Source organism: Oryctolagus cuniculus, chromosome 13, assembly GCF_964237555.1.
Source record: "Oryctolagus cuniculus chromosome 13, mOryCun1.1, whole genome shotgun sequence".
Lineage (NCBI taxonomy): Eukaryota > Metazoa > Chordata > Mammalia > Lagomorpha > Leporidae > Oryctolagus > Oryctolagus cuniculus.
In genome coordinates this window covers 29,413,642-29,433,456 of record NC_091444.1, presented here as the reverse complement: position 1 = coordinate 29,433,456, position 19,815 = coordinate 29,413,642, and the positions used below count along the sequence as shown (strand labels likewise).

General features: G+C 40.5%; 1 protein-coding gene across 6 annotated transcripts in view; it reads right to left on the bottom strand.

Moving 5' to 3' along the window:
• The window catches only part of KCNK2 (potassium two pore domain channel subfamily K member 2), a 220,850-nt gene that overhangs the window by 47,777 nt on the left and 153,258 nt on the right, over window positions 1-19,815 (bottom strand). For all 6 annotated transcript variants that reach the window (XM_008268429.4, XM_070055316.1, XM_008268431.4 and 3 more), the window contains exons 4-5: window positions 12,468-12,628; window positions 9,804-9,990 (exon numbers count right to left, since the gene is read on the bottom strand). In XM_008268429.4, the coding sequence (XP_008266651.1) occupies window positions 9,804-9,990; window positions 12,468-12,628 (348 nt within the window). The remainder of the gene's footprint in view (window positions 1-9,803; window positions 9,991-12,467; window positions 12,629-19,815) is intronic.

Below are 19,815 nucleotides of genomic sequence, written 5' to 3'. Positions count from 1 at the left end.
TTGACCTGGCTAAGAAATTATTGCGTCTGTGTTAAGGCAAGGATGGAATGCAGATGCATTTTAGAGGCAGAGTCATCAAGTACTGAGGACCAATTGGTTAATGTGATAAGAGAACAAAAAAGCTCTCAAATGACCAAGGACACTCACTTGGAAGATGCAGCCAACAACCAAAGAGGGGAAGGAATAGAGACTAAAACATAGAAAAACAATTCATATTGTGACTTGAAAGGTTTGAGGTGCCTGAGGCACAAACAGGTGAAATCCTTAAATGTAGATCTAACACTTAAGAACAGGAAAGAAAGGTTTCAGGATCAAAAGCATACAGAGTAGTGATGCTTTCAACAGGGCTAATGGGTTTACCTAGCTAATAGAAATTTGACTCACAAATTCAGAAGAATAGCTCCTAAATTGCAAGTAGACATTAAACTCAAACACTAAATATTGAATATAACATGACTTTAGGCAAATTGGGCTTTGAGTTACCCACCAGGGTGTTTTCAAATATTAAATGGCAAGAACAAAAAATGAAAGAGAGAGAGAGAGAGAAAGCATTTTTCTATCCATCAATAGTATGAATAGATACAAGCTTAGCTTTTTTTGGAGATAAATAATAACTTTAAGAGTACAATTTACAAAGTGACTATTACCTTTAAAATATTAAAATTTTTATCTTCTGTAGTATTTTTCTAGTCTTTCATGGAAGTATTTACAGAGCTAACCCTATGTCATGATGAGGGCTTGATGCATACAGGATGTGGCTCTTCAGAATCACAGCACTGACTTAAGCAATGTGTGTGGAAAACTTCCATGTGATAGGCTCACCAGCAAATTCCATTTTTTTCAAATGTTTCCAGCTCAATGAAACCAAAATGACATTTTCCCTCCAAGTACTTTCTCTTTCAAAACCAGAGAAATCTTTTCCAAATAATTGTGACTCACTTAACACATAAGTTCACCAAGATGTTGACTTTAGAAGAGTTAGTTCAACCTCAAGATGGTTTTTTATGTCTTCCTTTTTATAAACAGGATGTCACAGTTTGAAAAGAGTAAATTAGCTTAATCACTAAAAGGACTATATTTGGGTAAAATGTTCAACCGTCAAGTTTTTGTGGATTCTAAGTCAGAAGGGAAAAAAATGTTTTTCCTTTCTTAATTGCCATTCTTAAGGTGAAATAACAGCAGTCAGATGATCTAGGAAAAACTAACATATATAAAGGGTATTGCCAAACATCACACAAATCCTACTCATTTTGTGATATGTAAGCTTTACGAATCAACTTCCCCATTAATCAATTTACTTGGTCTAAGAATCTTATACAAATTAACCTATCTGTAATGTTACAGTAACATGCTAAAGAGTTTTTAGTTGTATTTGTAGAGATAATACTAGAAAAGAGACTGACTTTTGCAAGCATGCATTTCAAACTAGCTATATTAAGGAGACCCAAACATACATCTCTTGCATATTAAGAATCTAGGGTAGGGGTGGATGCTTGGTCAAGTGATTAAGATATTAGTTAGGATGCTCACATCACACATCAGGGTACCTGGGTTCAAGTCATGGTTGTAGCTCTCAATTTCCAACTTTCTGTTAGTGTGGACCCTGTGGGGCAGCAGTGACAACTCAAGTAATTGGGTTCCTGTCACCAATGTGGGAGACCTGGATCTGCGTGTGTGTGTCTACCTCTCAAATTAAATTAAATTTAAAATTTAAAAATGTAAAGAAAGAGCAAACATTGGTTTCTCTCTCTTGGGTTGACTTGCTAACCATTCCACCCCCTTCTCTACTCTTCAATTTTTTTTCTTTCCACAGACTCCTGCAGCAAAGTCTGACACATACTACCACCTACTCTCTCTTGTGGGTTTCCCCCAAGGCTGGCAGAAATACTCACTTCACTGCTTACTGTCTTTGTAGCCACTGAAAATAGGAACACAAATATGAACTTTCCATTTTAAACATTATCTGGCTTTTTATCATGGAAGAATTCACAAATGATAACAAAGTAGCAAAGATGGATGGAGGTATAGAAGTTTGGGGAATATTACAAACTTTTCCAGTAGATAAAGTAAGTCTAATTTTCCCTTCCTATGTGATACGTGAGAGCCTCATTGAGATGGTGTCATCTCTCTTTGGATCTCTTCTTCCTGATGCTGTGTAAGAAACTCAGCCAGGGGCTGATGCTGTGGCATAGCCGGTAAAGCTGCTGCCTGCAGCACTGGCATCCCACGTGAACACCAGTTAGAGTGCCAGTTGTTCCACTTCCAATCTAGCTCCCTGCTAATGTGCCTGGGAAATCAGCAGAGGATGGACCAAGTGCTTGGGCCCCTGCACCCACACTGGAGACCCGTGAAGCTCCTGGTTCCTGGCTTCAGGTTCTCTCTCACTCTGTCTCCCTTTCTCTCTCTGTAATTCTGCCTTTCAAATAAATAAATCTTCCCCCCCCCCAAAAAAAAAGGAAAGAAAAAAAAAAACTCAACTAATGTAATGTAGCACACAGTGGATTTCCCAAACGTGCACTGGGAACAGTCCTTCTACTCCGCATTAACAAAGCTCTGGTCCCAGAAAGTCTTTGGGCAGCAAAACCACCCATGAGGTCTTGGCAGGCATCCCAGTCCATATGCTCATTTTAGCTGATTTATGGAATATTCACCATCTTACTGACCACCTACATGAATGAGACTATCCCACTCCAAAGCCCCAGGGCAGGTGTTGAGAGGAGCTAGATTCCCACTCCTCAAATTTCCACTGACTTAGTAAGACCATTTGGTCATACATGTAAGCAGCATCTCTAGTGCCTTTCTCAATAATCAAGCTGGCTTGCGTGCCTGCACTCTCACACTCCCAAGTCTATTCAGAACTCCAAAGTGACAGGCTCTCTGAAATCCTAATGGTAAGCATCCCACTGTAAAGCCAAGATATCCTGGTGTCCATGGCGAAAACAATATGTGGCAACTCACGCAGGAAAAGGGGGCAGTGGAGGTAGAACTCAAACCCAGAAATGTCTGGCTCCAAAACACAGGCTCTTTTCACTGATACCAGTTGTCCATGTCACCTAAAATCTCAGCTGCTACCTCCTTGTCATTTATCTATTGCCTTAGTCTATTTTTGCTGCTATAATGGAATACCAAAAATTGAGTATTTATAATAAGCATAAATTTATTTTTCACAGTTCCACATCAAAAGTGCCAGTGTCTGGAAGACTCTGTCATCCCATGGTAGAAGGTCAAAGAGCAAGAGAGGGAGACAACACAGATGCACTCTCCCCTTTCATCACAGCACCAATAGCACCCATGCCCTTACAGAGCCCTTATGGCCTAATCAACTCCTAAGTGTCCCACTCCTTAATACTATCACAAAGGCAACTAAATTTCAAAATAGGATTTTGCAGGGGAAAATCATTCAAATCAGAGTATCTTTTTTTTTATTATTTTTTATTTTATTTTGACAGGCAGAGTTAGATAGTGAGAGAGAGAGAGAGCCAGAGAGAAAGGTCTTCCTTTTCCGTTGATTTACCCCCTAAATGGCCGCTATGGCAGGTGCGCTGCGTCAGTCCAAAGCCAGGAGCCAAGTGCTTCCTCCTGGTCTCCCACGCGGGTGCAGGCACCCAAGAACTTAATTTTCTTTCTCTGGGATTTTGTTCTCAGATCCAGCCATTCTGGAACAATATTATCAATTCCATGCGTGTCCTCTGATTTTCTACAAATGTATTATAAAATAGACTTTGATTCATAACTTTATTCTAAAGAAAATGAGGCTAAGGCCAGCACTGTGGTGTAGTGGGTTAAGCCTCCACCTGCAGCACCAGCATCCCATGTGGGCGCCGGTTTGCATCCTGGCTGCTCCTCTTCTGATCCAGCTCTCTGCTATGGCCTGGGAGAGCAGTGGAAGACGGCTCAAGTGTTTGGGCCCCTGCACCTTCGGGGAGACCAAGAAGAATATCCTGGCTCCTGGCTTCAGATCTTCCTGGCTCTTGCCACTGTGGCCATCTGGGGAGTGAACCAACAGATGGAAGACCTCTCTCTCTGCCTCTCCCTCTCTGTCTGTAACTCTACCTCTCAATTAAGTAAATGAAAAAATCTTAAAAAAAAGAGATCTTTTTTTTTACTTGCCTCAAAGTACTTTAGATATAAAATATTGATTTAAATTATCTGTATAACTTTATTAATTAAAGCTACTCTGCTTTTGTAGGAAGGAAAGGAGAAGACTTATGTTTTTCACTGTATGTTTTTCTTTTGTTGCTGCAGATAATTTGACTGACCACAGTCTTTCTTGTTGTTTTAAGAACTGAGAAGTTCTTTCAGGTGTGTTGTAAGTCTTGTTACCTTTTCTACAAATAGAAATGTAACTTCAATATTAATAGCTCATGTACCATTCAGGAAGTTGCCCAAAAGACTTCCATTTGAATAGGAGTAGTATAATGATCATAAAGAAAGAAAGGTCAACACATTGTCTCACTCACTCATCCTCTCCAAAGATAGAAATCTATAGCACATACTCAATTGTCATCCCTAGAAACTACCTTTAAACCTCAATATAGAGTGATCTGCACTTTTTCTTTGAACTTAGCACAATTTACTGTCTGCCTCAAAAAGCCACAATTATGAATCACTCAATGATTTCCTCCTTTCTTTTTTCTCCCTATTTTTACAATGCTTCTTGTTCATTCTGAATCTTGGAATTTAAATAACTTCTTGGTCTGTCCACAGTCCTGGGACTTCTGAACAATTTTGGTCAAATCCCGTTACTTAATCATACACACAGCTATCAATTCTCTTGTGTGTTCTCTAGAGTACTGGTTGTAACAAGGGGTGACTGGCCCCTTCTAGAATTTTCCATGAGTATAACAATAGCTACCAGGAAGAGAAAAACATTCCCTATTTAATTTCATTGTTGCTCCTGCATTTCATACATTCTGTCCCAAAGGAAAGGGAACTAGAGCAATCATTATCATGAAGGGCTGACCAGAGTACCTAATACACAACATGTATTCGCTAAATGAATGAATGAATGAATGAGGAATGTATCTCCCTGAGCAGCACATTAACCCTCTTTTTCCAATCAGTTATTTTTCTGACCCATTGTGATGGTGCGAGTAGTAGTGACTGGTTTTTAAAAGACCTCACTTTTTACCAGGTACTTTTGTTATCTATTGAATTCCTGCAAGTTTTTTACTCAGTGGTCAATTCAATAATAGTAATTTTAATAATGAGCCTCTGACAGAGTTGAAAATTCTGAGGCAACATCAGGTACTGTTTTCTACAGGATCTCTACTAGAGCAAGTAGTTTTGAACACACAAAAAAACTGCCACGGTTTTCAAACAGAGATTTATATATATTTTGCAATAAAACTCCCTTCAATTAAATAAGCTATGAGCACTCCACTGAATGAGTCATGTTTTCAGTTATAAAGGAAAGCAATAGTCTGGTTAATAAAACTGCATTTCCAATAATGGCCCTTAAAACATAACTCTAAGAAAATGAATTCTTAGCACGGGACATACAAATGCGCTGTTTCCAAATGAAAAATGTGGTAACAAATGATTATAGAGGGGCCGGTGCTGTGGTACAGTGGGTTAAAGCCCTAGCCTGAAATGCCGGCATCCTATATGGGCGCCAGTTCTAGTCCCGGCTGCTCCTCTTCCAATCAGCTCTCTGCTATGGCTTGGGAAAGCAGTAGAAGATGGCCCAAGTCATTGGGCCCCTGCAACCACATGGGAGACCTAGAAGAAGGTCCTGGCTCCTGGCTTCGGATCGGTGCAGCTCCGGCCATTGAGGCCATCTTGGGAGTGACCCAACTGATGGTTGTAACAATGGAATAATGGAACAATGGAACTGAACTCTACTCCTATTCAAAAAGATTTTGCAGGCTTGGAAAAGGTATCGAATAGTGAGTACCTAATATAGAAGGTACATCTTTTGTTTTATTTTAGTTTTTTTTTAATTTATTTGACAGGTAGAGTTATAGACAGTGAGAGAGAGAGAGAGAGAAAGGTCTTCCTTCTGTTGGTTCACCCCCTAAATGGCTGCTATGGCCTGCGCACTGCGCCAATCCAAAGCCAGGAGCCAGGTGCTTCCTCCTGGTCTCCCACACGGGTGCAGGGGCCCCAAGCACTTGGGCCATCCTCCACTGCCCTCCCAGGCCACAGCAGAGCTGAACTGAAAGAGGAGCAACCAGGACTAGAACGCGGCACTCATATGGGATGCTGGTGCTGCAGGCAGGGGATTAGCCAAGTGAGCCACGGTACCGGCCCCTTTTGTTTTGTTTTGAAACTTATATTCATTAGAAAGATGAGATGTTTCATGTTAAAGTGACGTTTGATTTTCCTGGCAAAATTACCAACAGTTGGTGAGAACCTGTCTAAGGTGACACCTAATAACAAGAAGGAAGGCTGAAAAAAGTCAGTAACCGTTATTTCGCAGATGAGGAACTCGCCTTAGCTCAATAGTTATCTTTGTAGTCATAAACTACCCAGATGCAAAAGCTACTTTTCAATGCTCTATTGAAATAGATGAGGCATTATTTTCCAAAATCCATTTTTAAAACCTCACAATTCCTGTTTTTCCAAAGCTTTCTTTCAAGGGCACACATTTCCTGACCAACCTTTGCCACATCTGCCCCCTCATCCACATTCTAATTCCAAAACAGCGCAAGGATCTGGCATGGACAGTTGACAGTACTAGGTACAGAGCCCCAGACGTTCACGAAGGCCAACATAAACACACAAATTAAGGAGACACGAACCCAGTGTCAATCTGCTTCTTCTAATTTGTCTTATTCAGCAGCTGTCACTTTAATCATATCAAATTCCTATGTTAATTATTATGAAGGCACATTCCTGTCATTTTTATTATTTCCTCAGTATGGTAAAATTAAAATTAATGAATTTAAGGGAACAATATAATAAAAAAAAAACTTGTAACAATCAACTTACTTATTAGATTAGACTTTTATTTTTTATTTTTTAGAAAACTTTTATTTAATAAATATAAATTTCAAAAGTACAACTTTTGTATTATAGCAGCTTTTTCCCCCCATACCCACCCTCCCACCAGCAAATCATCCTATCTCCTACTCCCTCTCCCATTCTATTCTTCATTAAGATTCATTTTTAATTATCTTTATATATAGAAGATCAACTTAGTATATACTAAGTAAAGATTTTAACAGTTTGCACCCACACAGAAACACAAAGTATAAAGTACTGTTTGAAGACTAGTTTTACCATTAATTCTCATAGTACAACACATTAAGGACAGAGATCCTACACGTGGAGTAAGTGCACAGTGACTCCTGTTGTTGATTTAACAACTGACACTCTTATTTATGATGTCAGTAATCACCTGAGGCTCTTGTCATGAGCTACCAAGACTATGGATGCGTCTTGAGTTCTCAAATTCTGACCTTATTTAGACAAGGCCATAGTCAAAGTGGAAGTTCTCTCCTCCCTTCAGAGAAAGGTACCTCCTTCTTTGATGGCCCGTTATTTCTGCTGGGATCTCACTCACAGAGATCTTTCATTTAGGTCATTTTTTGCCACAGTGTCTTGGCTTTCCATGCCTGAAAAACTCTCATGGGCTTTTTAGCTAGATCTGAATGCCTTAAGGACTGATTCTGAGGCCAGAGTGCTGTTTAGGGCATTTCTCATTCTATGAGTCTGCCGTGTATCTCACTTCCCACGTTGGATTGTTCTCTCCTTTTTAATTCTATCAATTATTATTAGCAGACACTTGTCTTATTTATGTGATCCCTTTTATACTTAATCCTATCTTTATGATCAATTATGAACTTAAACTGATCACTTTAGTAAGATGGCATTGGTACATGCCAACTTTTTAAATGGCATACATATATCATTTTCTCACCCTGTCCTCTTATGACACTGTGCCGTGACTCTGAATTCAAGATCCCCACTGCTACAGACCAGATGTTTTCACTGAATTCCTCTCCTTGGGTAGTTAAGAATGGCTACGAATAGCCCCCATAAGTTGGCCAATTTTAGTGTTGGCCTGAAGGTAAAGTTTAAAAGAAAGTTTTTTTCATCTACAAAACAAAACCATAAAGTAAAAATATTTTTTCACTAGCTAAGTTTATGCAGTGGCCACAAAGAAAACATTATTTTAGGATTCTACCCACTTTTTTTATTTATAATCTTATTTTTTAGAGTGTCTTAGGTGCTGAGGTTCACATACTGGATTGCCAGTCTGTCCACTGTTTAAATACAAGCAACATCAGGCCGTTGGCCTGACACCATAGCACTGGTCACATAATATCAGTATGTTCCACAACTGCTGGGAGATCTTGTTAATTACATTTATAAAATGGTAAGCCAGTACAAGGTTAATGTACCAAAAATATACTTTTTATCATTTCATTTTCTCCTATATGAACACATTTTCTACTTCTGCTTAAAACAATTATACATCCTTAATGGGTATTTTAGTCAGAAACAGATCTTTTCATAAGGAGTTACAAAGTCTGAAACTCCTCTCTCCACATTTTGATAATTGCAAAACTAAAAAATCTCCAGCAGAGAGCTGCACCCTCCTCCACAGAGATGTGCAGAGAGCATTTCTGCCCCAAAGCAAAGCTTTGCTCATGAAAACATCCCCTTTTAAGGCTATTAGACAAGGATTCGTCACAAGGAGGGCTTTGCCAGGTTAAACTCCAATTAACAAATCAATAGAAACCTATGAACTATCCATCCCAAAATTTTATAAAACTGCATCTATTTTTAAAATTAAGTCAGGAAAGGGGCTACATAGGACAGGCAAAGACAAGTTAAACCTGAATTCTTGTACCACTACAAAAAGATAAATAAATAAAATCACCTAAGAGGCACTTTTTTTTTTTTTTTTGGACAGGCAGAGTGCACAGTGAGAGAGAGAGACAGAGAAAAAGGTCTTCCTTTTCCATTGGTTCACCCCCCAATGGCCTCTGCGGCCAGCGCACCACGCTGATCCGAAGCCAGGAGCCAGGTGCTTCTCCTGGTCTCCCATGCGGGTGCAGGGCCCAAGCACTTGGGCCATCCTCCACTGCACTCCCGAGCCACAGCAGAGAGCTGGACTGGAGAGAAGCAACCGGGACAGAATCCAGCACCCCAACCAGGACTAGAAGCACATGTTTGCTTTATGAAATTAAGGTAGACATGTACAATTCTTAACAACCAAGAACTTAATATTTCTTTCACAGAATGAAAAACAAATGCTTAAAGTCCTCCTTCTGTTTACAACCAAGATCATGCAATTACTCTTTGTCTTTGCCACTGTTATGAGTTAAATTGCACCCTCCAAAAAAGTTATCAGGAAGTTCAAACCACAGGACATCTCAGAACGTGACCTAATGTTTGGGGATCAGGTCCTTGCAGGTGTAATTAGTTCAGAAGAGCTCCTCCTGTATTAGGGTGAGCCCTTAATCCAATATCACGGGTGTCCTTAAAAAAGTGGGGGATTTGGGCACAGAAAGAGAGACACAAGGAGGCCACATGGTCACAATGCAGAGACGGGAGTGAGGCAGCTGCCTGCCAAGGACGGCTGAGGACTGGCAGCCTCCAGCAGAAACTAGGAAGAGGCAAAGGAGAATTCTACCTGGCGGCTCAGAGGGGTCAGGCCCTGCTGACACCTCCATTCCCGGCTTCTGTGAGAGAATCAACGTCTCGTCATCAATGCCACCCAATCTGTGGCATTTTGATGTGACACCCCTAGGACACTCCTATGGCCATTGTGTTTTGTCACAAACCCGAATGAAGATTGTGCCCAAAGGACACAAGTTAGAAGCACAACGTCGGGGCCAGGGAGGCCTTACCTGCAACGTAGTCACCGAATCCAATGGTTGTTAGAGTGATGACCACAAAATAAATGGCATCCAGGGCGCTCCAGCCTTCGATGTGCTTGAATATGATCGCAGGCAGAGCCACAAAGAGCACGCAGCCAAACAGGATGAATATGATGGTGGAGATGATGCGGATCTTGGTCTGGCTCACATTCCACTTCTAGGGATGGAATGCATATGGGTAGGAGAGAGTAGATGGGAGAGGGGGAGGGGGAGGAAGAGAGAACCAATTGATTATTGGCATGCCTGCTAAGACCATATAAACACTATTGTCCACAAGTGAGCCTGTTATTTTATTCCCTTTTGGAAGTAATTTTCAATGAGAATTGGATATAGCATAGATAACTCAAAACAGTAAATGCTAATAATCATGCTGCTTTACAGTTACATAGCTCTACAACAGGTTAAATGCTTTCAAAAGTAAATTACATGTGATTTGAGAATACAATTCAGATGTGCAGTATTTGTTTACTGAAACTACTTTTGAAATATTTCTATCTGTAAACATACAACTGATTATAGGCCAAACACAATTTCAAAATATATGGAACAGGAAATTGAAAGAATTATATATTCACACTTGCAACCACTAATTATGAAGCTAATTTATGTTTCATAATTACAAAGACTTTTTCTTGCCATTAATTCAATTGATTAGAATGCAAAACCAATGGACTTAAAGTCCACAGACTGATTACCAGGTGAATTCTCTCTCTGTTCCATGGTCTTAACCTGTACAACTGACAAGGGTACCTGCTGTATCAGAAAGGATGAGAATTCAACACCCCTTCTCTCACAGCTCTCTTTAAGTACCCCTATTTTTCACTTTCTTTTCCATTGAGAAATCTCCACAGTGTAATGTATTAAATTAAGTTTGTATATGCACAGCAATTTGTTTCCAGTTCTTGATTTGAGGTTAGTTACTGCTGTATATTTTTAACCTCTGACTGGATCTGTAAAGAGTTTAGGTCACATCATGCACCATATACTAGTCAATGAATGTCAGAGCAAGAGGAATTTTTAGAGGTAAGACCTTTGGGGTGTCAGAAGGTAAAGAGACCACAGCAGCTCCTCTAACCCACCATCCTCATCTCAGACATGCCTTAAAAAAGTTCATGTCAGTAAAGTTTTCAGAATAGTGCTTGGTGTCCAATGCTGGATCACAGGTACTAGAACACCACTGCCATGAAGGCATGGGATTTTTTATATGCTGATGTACATGCAACATGAAAACATTACTTGGCATCCTGTAGGAACTCTAAACTGCTGAATAAAAAGATGAACCATTTAGTATGACCAACTTCATGCCATTAATCTGCCCATTTTATCGATATAAGTACAGAATACCTTTAATATCATTACAAGAAAAGTGCAATACCAAGAAAAGGAGAAAACTCCTACTTTATTTTTAAGTACTCATTTATTTGTATCTACTTGAAAGGCAGAGAGAGTGAGAGAGACAGAGAAAGACAGAGAGACAGAGACAGAGACAGAGAGAGAGAGAGAGAGAGAGAATTTTCCATCTGCTGGTTGACTCCCCAAACACTAAAAACAGCCAATGCTGAGTCAGGCCAAAGCCAGGAGCCCGGACTTCCATCTGTGTCTTCCACATGGATGGCAGGAACCAAACCCTTGAGCCATTATGTGCTGCCTCCCAGGATACATCAACAGGAAGCTGGATCAGATGCAGGGTAGCCAGGACTCAAACTCTGGCATAGGATTCAGGTGTCACAAGCAGCAGCTTAAGCTGGTGTACCACAATGCCCACCCCTAAAACTCCTATTTTAGAATAACTATGTCTTACTCCACTCTAACAGTAAAAATGTTTGAGAGCTACCTTTGATCTTAAACCTGAAACATGACTAATGCTAAAACTTCAAATGTAATTTAAATTTAGAAAACAGTGTTTAATAGTTTCATTTTATCAGTGGCATTAAATGTAAATATTTTGAATCTTTTGTGGAAAGAGGAAACATTGAATAATAAAAATAGATTTGTAATAGTGGTGCTGGTAATAGCAAACCATTTACAAATCCACTCTAACACAGCCATTTTCTTTATCCATAATTTTCCTCAAGAACACAAACTTATAATCATAGATGTATTATTATTTTTACTTAAAATTTAAATAAAAGCATTTTCATTTTATGTACTTTTTGTTTAGTGTACTACAACCAAGAACATCTTCATGTGTATGACCTTTGGTCTACTGTACTACATTCTTGAAATAAATTCCTATCAGTGTTATTGTTAAATTAAGCTATATGTTTGCTGTTTGTCAGTACAAATTCTCGAAGATGATTCATAAGCTTACAATACCACCGGCAATAAACAAAGGTATGATAGAAATTTTTAAAATGTTACTATCCACCATTTACTCCCTATGTTAAGATTTAACATTCTGACATTGACACTCTGAGTAATGCCTCATAGTACCACGTTTTCCTTGTGCATTAATTTATTCATTCAGATAGGTACATAAATAATTAAGATACAGTGAGCTACATGCTAGTCAAGACACATATAAATTGGCAGAAACCTCAATAACTGACTAACTGTTCCTAAGATAGCAGAAAAGGCATAGTATTTTAAAAAGTTAAACAAAAATACATGTCGTCAAAAGTCCATTACACTTACAATAAAGGTATCTTCAACTTTGGCAATTCCTTTTCCAAATATGGTCCCCAGTTGATCTCCAACCCCAGCCAATAGAAAACCAAAAAGGGGAATTCCCAGCAAGGCATAGATGATACAGAATATTTTTCCACCTTCTGTGCGTGGTGAGATGTTTCCAAATCCTAAAATATGAAAAAAAGATAAATCAGGTGTTTATGAATAATAGTTTGAAAGTTTTATTCAGAATATTAAAAGCTATAAAGCACTGATTTCAACCAGCTAAGAATCCCATTATATTACATTAAAATTTTAACAAAATATTTTATAAGCAAGTATTTCAATAATATTTGAAGTGTAGCTAACGTTACAGTTAAATTTTAATAAGATGATGAAAACTGAGGCTATAACACACATAATAAAGCCACTATTTTCATTATATTTACTTCTATTTCTCAGTTAATCCTGTTAACTAAAATGTTCACTGTCATATAGAATATATTGAAGGCAATGTATGGCCCTAATTTAAGAGTATTCAACCATGTTCTCAAATATCTCATCCAACTGTGGGTGTCATTCTTTATAAGGGACAATGGCAAAACAGCAAGCAAAACAGAGAAAGGCAACTTTTCACACACAGTGGTCGGAAAGATTGGAGTTCCTTATACTGAGGAAAAGAAGACTGAGAGTGGAAGGTGGCAAATGAGCTGATTTCAACTATTTGAGTGATTAAATGCAGAAGAGGAAACAAACCCATTCTGCGGCTTCAAGACAAAAAGCAAAAATAATTGGTATAAGTTACAGAACGTGAATTAATGCTAAGGTAACTACAACCCAAATGGAGAGTTAAATGGCTGAAGGATCTAGGCAGGCAGCCAGATCATCACTCGTGTTTAACATTTTGCAGTAATGGTCTTCCAGGATTCCTTATAACACAAAGCTGCCACCAGTCAATAGCTACATGCACATGCCAATGTCAGAACAGCGTTCTTTGATACCTGCTCTCACCATGGGTTGGAATCACTGACACAAACTAAAACTCGCACTGAACATCTACTATTTGCCAACCATCATGTTAAGCATTATGGATAAAACTGAGGTAGACACATCTGATTTCTCAGAGCATACAATCCAGTGAAGAACATGGCAAGCAACTGATACACACACACGTGTGATAACTGTGTGCTACAAAAGTAAGTGGTGCCCCTAGCACAATTAACAAATTAGCTACACATCTTGTAGCAGTTCATTTAGTACACAGGATAGAGCACAAACCCTTCAGTATGAGTGCCACTCTCACATCCTCACATCCTCCCTTCTCCTTCCCAATGAAATTCTTTCAGTTTCTCAAAGATGTAACATTTTCATTTTGCCTCCAAGACTTGACATGTGTCATTCCTCAACCTTGCCATGAACTCTACTTCTTTCTCTCACATGGGTAACTTTTACTCAGTCTCAGATCACAGCTTTGGAGTCACTTCCTGATGCATCTTGTCTCACCCTCCTGCCTTTTCTTATGCAGGAGAAAAATCCTGAAAGCCAATCCCCTTCTGTGCCCAGAAGATCCCAGAGGGAGTAAGAAAGAACAAAGCACCCAGTTGGATTCTTTTCCACCAAGTGTCCCCTCTGTCACATCTAGAAAATCTGGTAGGACTATGGGCTCTGATATAAAAGAATAAAAATATTTAACTCAAATCCCTCCCATCTTCTCCAGGACAAGCATGAAAAAGGATCAGATAGCTTGTATCAAAGTCATTTGTAGAAGAAAAACACCATCTCAAATGATAAAACACCAGGGAAGGTGAAACTGACGTATCTTGGCCAGTGTACCATTGCTGTATACTATCGCAGAGTGGAACTCAACAACTTCAAATTAGTCCCGGGAGTACCAAGAACATGAAAGCCTTGCCAATTTAGCATGGTGCACTGTTTTGTGTGTGTCTAAGTTATTTGAGAGGTGGCGGGGGGAACAAGATCATCCATCCACTGGTTGACTCCCCAAATGTCTGCAACACACAAAGGGATAGACTGTGGTTGAAGCCAGGTATAAGGAATCCTCAGTTCTCAAATGAGTGGCAGGGATTCAACTGCCTGAGCCATCACCTGCTGCCTCTGAGAGTGTGCATCAACAGGAAGCTGGAAGCCAGAAGAGAGCTGGGACTCAAACCCAGGCACTTGCCCCAAGGAGACACCACTTTGACCTGGGTTCTCTGATTATCCTGGAGAGGCCTGCTAAGACCCAATCCTGTTTTTTTGTTTTGTTTTGGTTTGGTTTACAAAAAAAGAAAGAAAAGGAAAAGATTTATTGATTTATATGAAAAGCAGAGTGGCAGACAGCAGAAAACACACAGAGAGAGAGAAAGAAAGAGAGAGAGAGAGAATCTTCCACCTACTGGTTCATTCCTCCAAATGGCCACATAAATCAGGACTGGTCCAGGCTGAAGCCAGGAGGAGCCAGGAATTCCATCCAGGTCTCCCTCTTGAGTGTCAAGGGCCCAAGTACAGAAGGCCATCTTCCTTGCTTCCCCAGATGCATTAGCAGCGAGCTGGACTGGAAGAAGAGCATCCAGGACCCAAACCAGCACTCCATATTAGGGGATGCCTTCGAGGAACGCAGAGGCTTAACCCGCAGCACCACAACACTGGCCCTACAATACTGTCCCTTATCTCTGCTTCAGACAAATACCATGTACCTGGAGCAATACAAATATCCATGTACCTGGGTCAGTGCAGGCACCTGGATATCTCATTCAGTCTTTTTGCCTACTCATAAAAAAGAATCTACTTCCAGGAAGGATCATAAAGACAAGACATGAGCTGGAGATAAAGACTGTGGGGTGTGGGTGGGCTCTTATTTTTCAGGAAGAAAAATAAAACATAGAAAGTCACAGTGGGGAGAGGAAAATGTTCTGGTGCTCTTTTACACAGAGGATGATTACATTAACAACATTGCAGCATCTGATTCCAAATAGCTGGAAGAGAGGACTTTCTCTGTGATGTTCTCACCACAAAGAAATGATAAATGTTTGAGACGATGGAGAACTGAAATATCCTATCTTGACTGACACTCAGTGAACTGGGGCTGGAGTTGCAGTACACCAGTTTAAGTAGTACTTATGACACCGACATCTCATATCTCAACACAGGTTCTAGTCCCAGCTGTTCCACTTCACATCCAGCTTCCTGCTAGTGAGCCTGGGAAGGCAGTGGAAGATGGCACAAATACTGAGGCCCCTGTCAGTCATGTGGGGGACCAAAATTGAGTTCCTTACTCCCAGCTTCAATCTGGCCCAGCCCTGGCTATTGTAGCCCTTTGGGGATTGAACCAGCAGGTGCAAGATCTCTCCCTCTCTCTCTCTCTCTCTCCCATCTTTTATGCTCTTCATTTCAAATAAATAAATCTTGAAGAAAATTAAAAATACATAGTCTATAACTGTACCAAAATATCACACAATTATTCTGTGCCAATACAAAAAAAATCGAACAATGACTATTTTTATTCTGACTGCAGCAGTGCTATGCACAGGCTTTGCTGTTTCATACAGAAAGACTGAAGTCAGGAGCACTCACTCTGCGGCACCACCACATAAGTTAAAAAGGCTGAAAAGCAGAGCTCTGAGTGTTCATCCACTGGTGACTCAGAGTTAGCCCGGAGCCTACCACGGAACATCTTCAGAAAAGCTGACAGAGGATTTCCTCAGGAAGTCTGTTTGCATCACCAGCGAAATGGCCCCAAATCCAAACAGGATTGTGCATCTAAGAAAAGCCAATCTGCCTCTCACTGCTCCCAGATCAGAGACGAGACCCTTGTGGCATCGCTGCACTTGACCTCATTACTTCCATGACCTAAGGAATAGCAGGGAGAGGCCCTGACATAACCGTTCTGGGAACAGTCTCTCCTTCACCTGCCAAGGATCGCCCTGACTCTGCCCCACAGAGTGCAGTCCTCACAGCGTGACCACCCCTAAAGTGTGCACACATACACACATGTGCATGCACACACATACACACAGATATGCACACACACCCTCATAAACACATGCTCGTGCACATACACACATGTGTGTTTACACATATGTCCTCACATACACATGCCCACAAACACATAAACATGCACAGATATGCACACATAGACCCTCATACACACATGCCCATGTACATACACACACATGCACACACATACATACAGTCACACATGCACATGTGTGTATACACGTGCATGAACATGTATGCCCACCCACATGTACACACATATGCACACACAAACCCTCATACACACATGCCTACACACACATACATACATACATACACCCTCAGCACCCTCACATACACACATCCACACACATACAGATATACACACACCCTCATACACACATGCTGGCACATACACACATGTGCATGCACACACATAACACAGATATGCACACACACCCTCATAAACACATGCTCATGTACATACACACATGTGTGTTTACACATATACATGCATGCCCTCACATACACATGTCCACAGACATATAAACAAGAACACAGATATGCACACATACACCCTCGTACACACATGCCCATGCACATACATCCACATGCACACAATACTCTCACACATGAACACACACGCACATATGTGTACGCACGCACATACATACATACATACCTTCACATATATGTACACACATGTGCATGCACACCATAGATATGCACACACACCCTCATACACACATGCCCACATACACCCCCTCTTACACACACATACGTGCATGCACACACACCCTCACACACACATGCCCCCACACACACCCTCACACACACACATGTGCACACATGCACACACATTCACACAGGACCTGGCAGTGTTCTGACATAGAGGTGTGCCTGGGTGCCTGGAGCTGACGGAACATTTCCCTAGGGACAACACTGAGGGGCTGTTGAGGGGAGACTGCCTCATGTTTCCTTTTCTCTCTCCCCCATGCACAAGAAGAGTCCACTCCAAATTTCCCACAAGTTCCAATCAATACACACAGACACTTGTTAAATGACTCTATACTATTGAGAGTCTCAGTGAAAGGTACAGAAATAATCATCTAAAATATTAATATTTGTGGTTGTCTTAGACCTCCTGCTTCTTCCCCTGGTCAGTTGGCAACCTCTTCATTATCAAAGTGAGACAGTTCCATGATATCAAGAAGAAAAAAAGAAAAATGAGATTGAGTTTTGCTTTAACTCCTGAAATAAGGTATTCAATCTCAAAATACTGCCCCTGAACAAAAGAAATAGTGTACGTTTTCTTTCTTATGTGAAGTTGCTCTGTGATTGGGATAATAGAGTCCGATCTCCTGAATTTTTGTTCAGAATTACCAGATTTTTTTTAAAAATGTGTTTAACTCTAGAAGAGTCTGTATCAATGCAATTTCAACATGTTGCTTTTGTCATTATTGTTGTTCAACAACTGTGATAAAACACTTCTGCCTCTACCCTGGAAGCTAGCAAGGAAGATTCAAGATTTGCATGAACTGCCAGTCATCACGTAGAACTCTTAAATCCAGAGTGCATACACTGCAACCAACAGTCTGAACGTTTTGACTTTTACTACTTAATTTTAGGTACATCTTACACAGAGGGTGCACTTCTCTCAAAGTGTTGCTTAATACAAGTGTAGCCTGCCTTTTTTCAATAGAGGTGAGCTTATCTGCAAAAGTGCCGATTTGATGGATCCGGGCCATCTTCAGCCCCAAAGCAGAAATGAAAACTTAGCTATGGGCCAGCACCGTGGCTCACTTGGCTAATCCTCCACCTGCAGTGCCGGCACCCAGGATTCTAGTCCCGGTTGGGGCGCCGGATTCTGTCCGATCGCTCCTCTTCCTGTGCAGCTCTCTGCTGTGGCCCGGGAGTACAGTGGAGGATGGCCCAACTGCTTGGGCCCTGCACCCGCATGGGAAACCAGGAGAAGCACCTGGCTCCTGGCTTTGGATCAGCGCAGTGTGCCGGCCGCAACGCGCCAGCCGCAGCAGCCATTGGAGGGTGAACCAACGGTAAAAGGAAGACCTTTCTCTCTGTCTTTACCTCTCTCTCAAAAAAAAAAAAAACTTAGCTATGGTCCAGAGGAGCCATGTTAGGACCAGGAGCAGAACTGCCTGGGTTGTTCTCCTCTGCTTCTTGGCAGAAATGGTTGGCCCTTGAGAAACGTTTATGTTTTACTGTGACCTGCAGCGGCAACATCATCATATTTACTCTTCACTTGCTTTGTGGTTCTTCCCTAGTAGCTATCCTGTCCTTACATAAAAATCATATGAAAATCTAAAGAACCAATAATAGCTAAGAAATATTTGAAAAAAAAAAAAGAATGAAATGGAAATATTTGCTCTCCATGATATAAAGACCTACTTTAGGTATTAAAAAGTCAAATGAGGAGCCAGCATTGTGGCACAGTGGGTTGAGCTACTGCTTATGATGCCAGAATCCCATATCAGAGGACTGGTTGGGAGTCCTGACTACTCCACTTCTGATCTATCTTCCTGCTAATGCTCTTTAGAAGCAGAAGATGTCCCAAGAGTTTGGGACCTTGCCATCCTGCGGTAGACCATGATGGAGTTTACGGCTCCTGGCTCCAGCCTGGCCCAGCCCTGGTAGCTGCTGCGGTTTGAGGAGTGAACCAACAGATAGAAGGTTTATATGTATTTCCCATCCCCCTGACATACACCCTGTCAATGTACCTTTCAAATAAGTAAATATATTTTTTAAAAGCCCCATGATTGGACATATCACTGGAAGGATAGAGGAAGACCAGCGAAAGAGAAGAGAGAGCTCAGAAACAGACCCAATCATACTGCAACATGAATATCTGAAAAGCCAAAGAATGGGGGGCGGGTAGTTGGTTATCCAGTAAGATTGGGATGGGCCTTCAACTTCTGGTATTATTCTTTCTAACAACAATCATAAAAACCACATGAAACAAGATTAGGATTTGCTAAGGGTAGAATTATAATACTATTCCTTCTAGATACTTTTACATATTTGAAATACTGTGCAAGAATCAAAAGGTTTAAAGAATATAGATACATCACAGTTATAGTTGAAGAAGACATTAGACAATATTCTCTACCATCATGTCAGAGTTCTTTAAAATTTGAAGTAGAAAATTAATTTCTTATCCTGACAAAAATATCTACCACAAAACATTTAATATTATACATAATATCACAGCACAACTGGAGGAGTTCCTTAAAGTCAGAGGAAACATTATACTCATTTCACAATGATTGCTAATTATAATTCTGAAAATTTTAACAGGTGTAATGTCAGTAAAGAAAGAAAAGGAACAATTATTATTAAAAAAGACATATTAGTTGTGGGTGGAATTAAATATCTGGTAAAC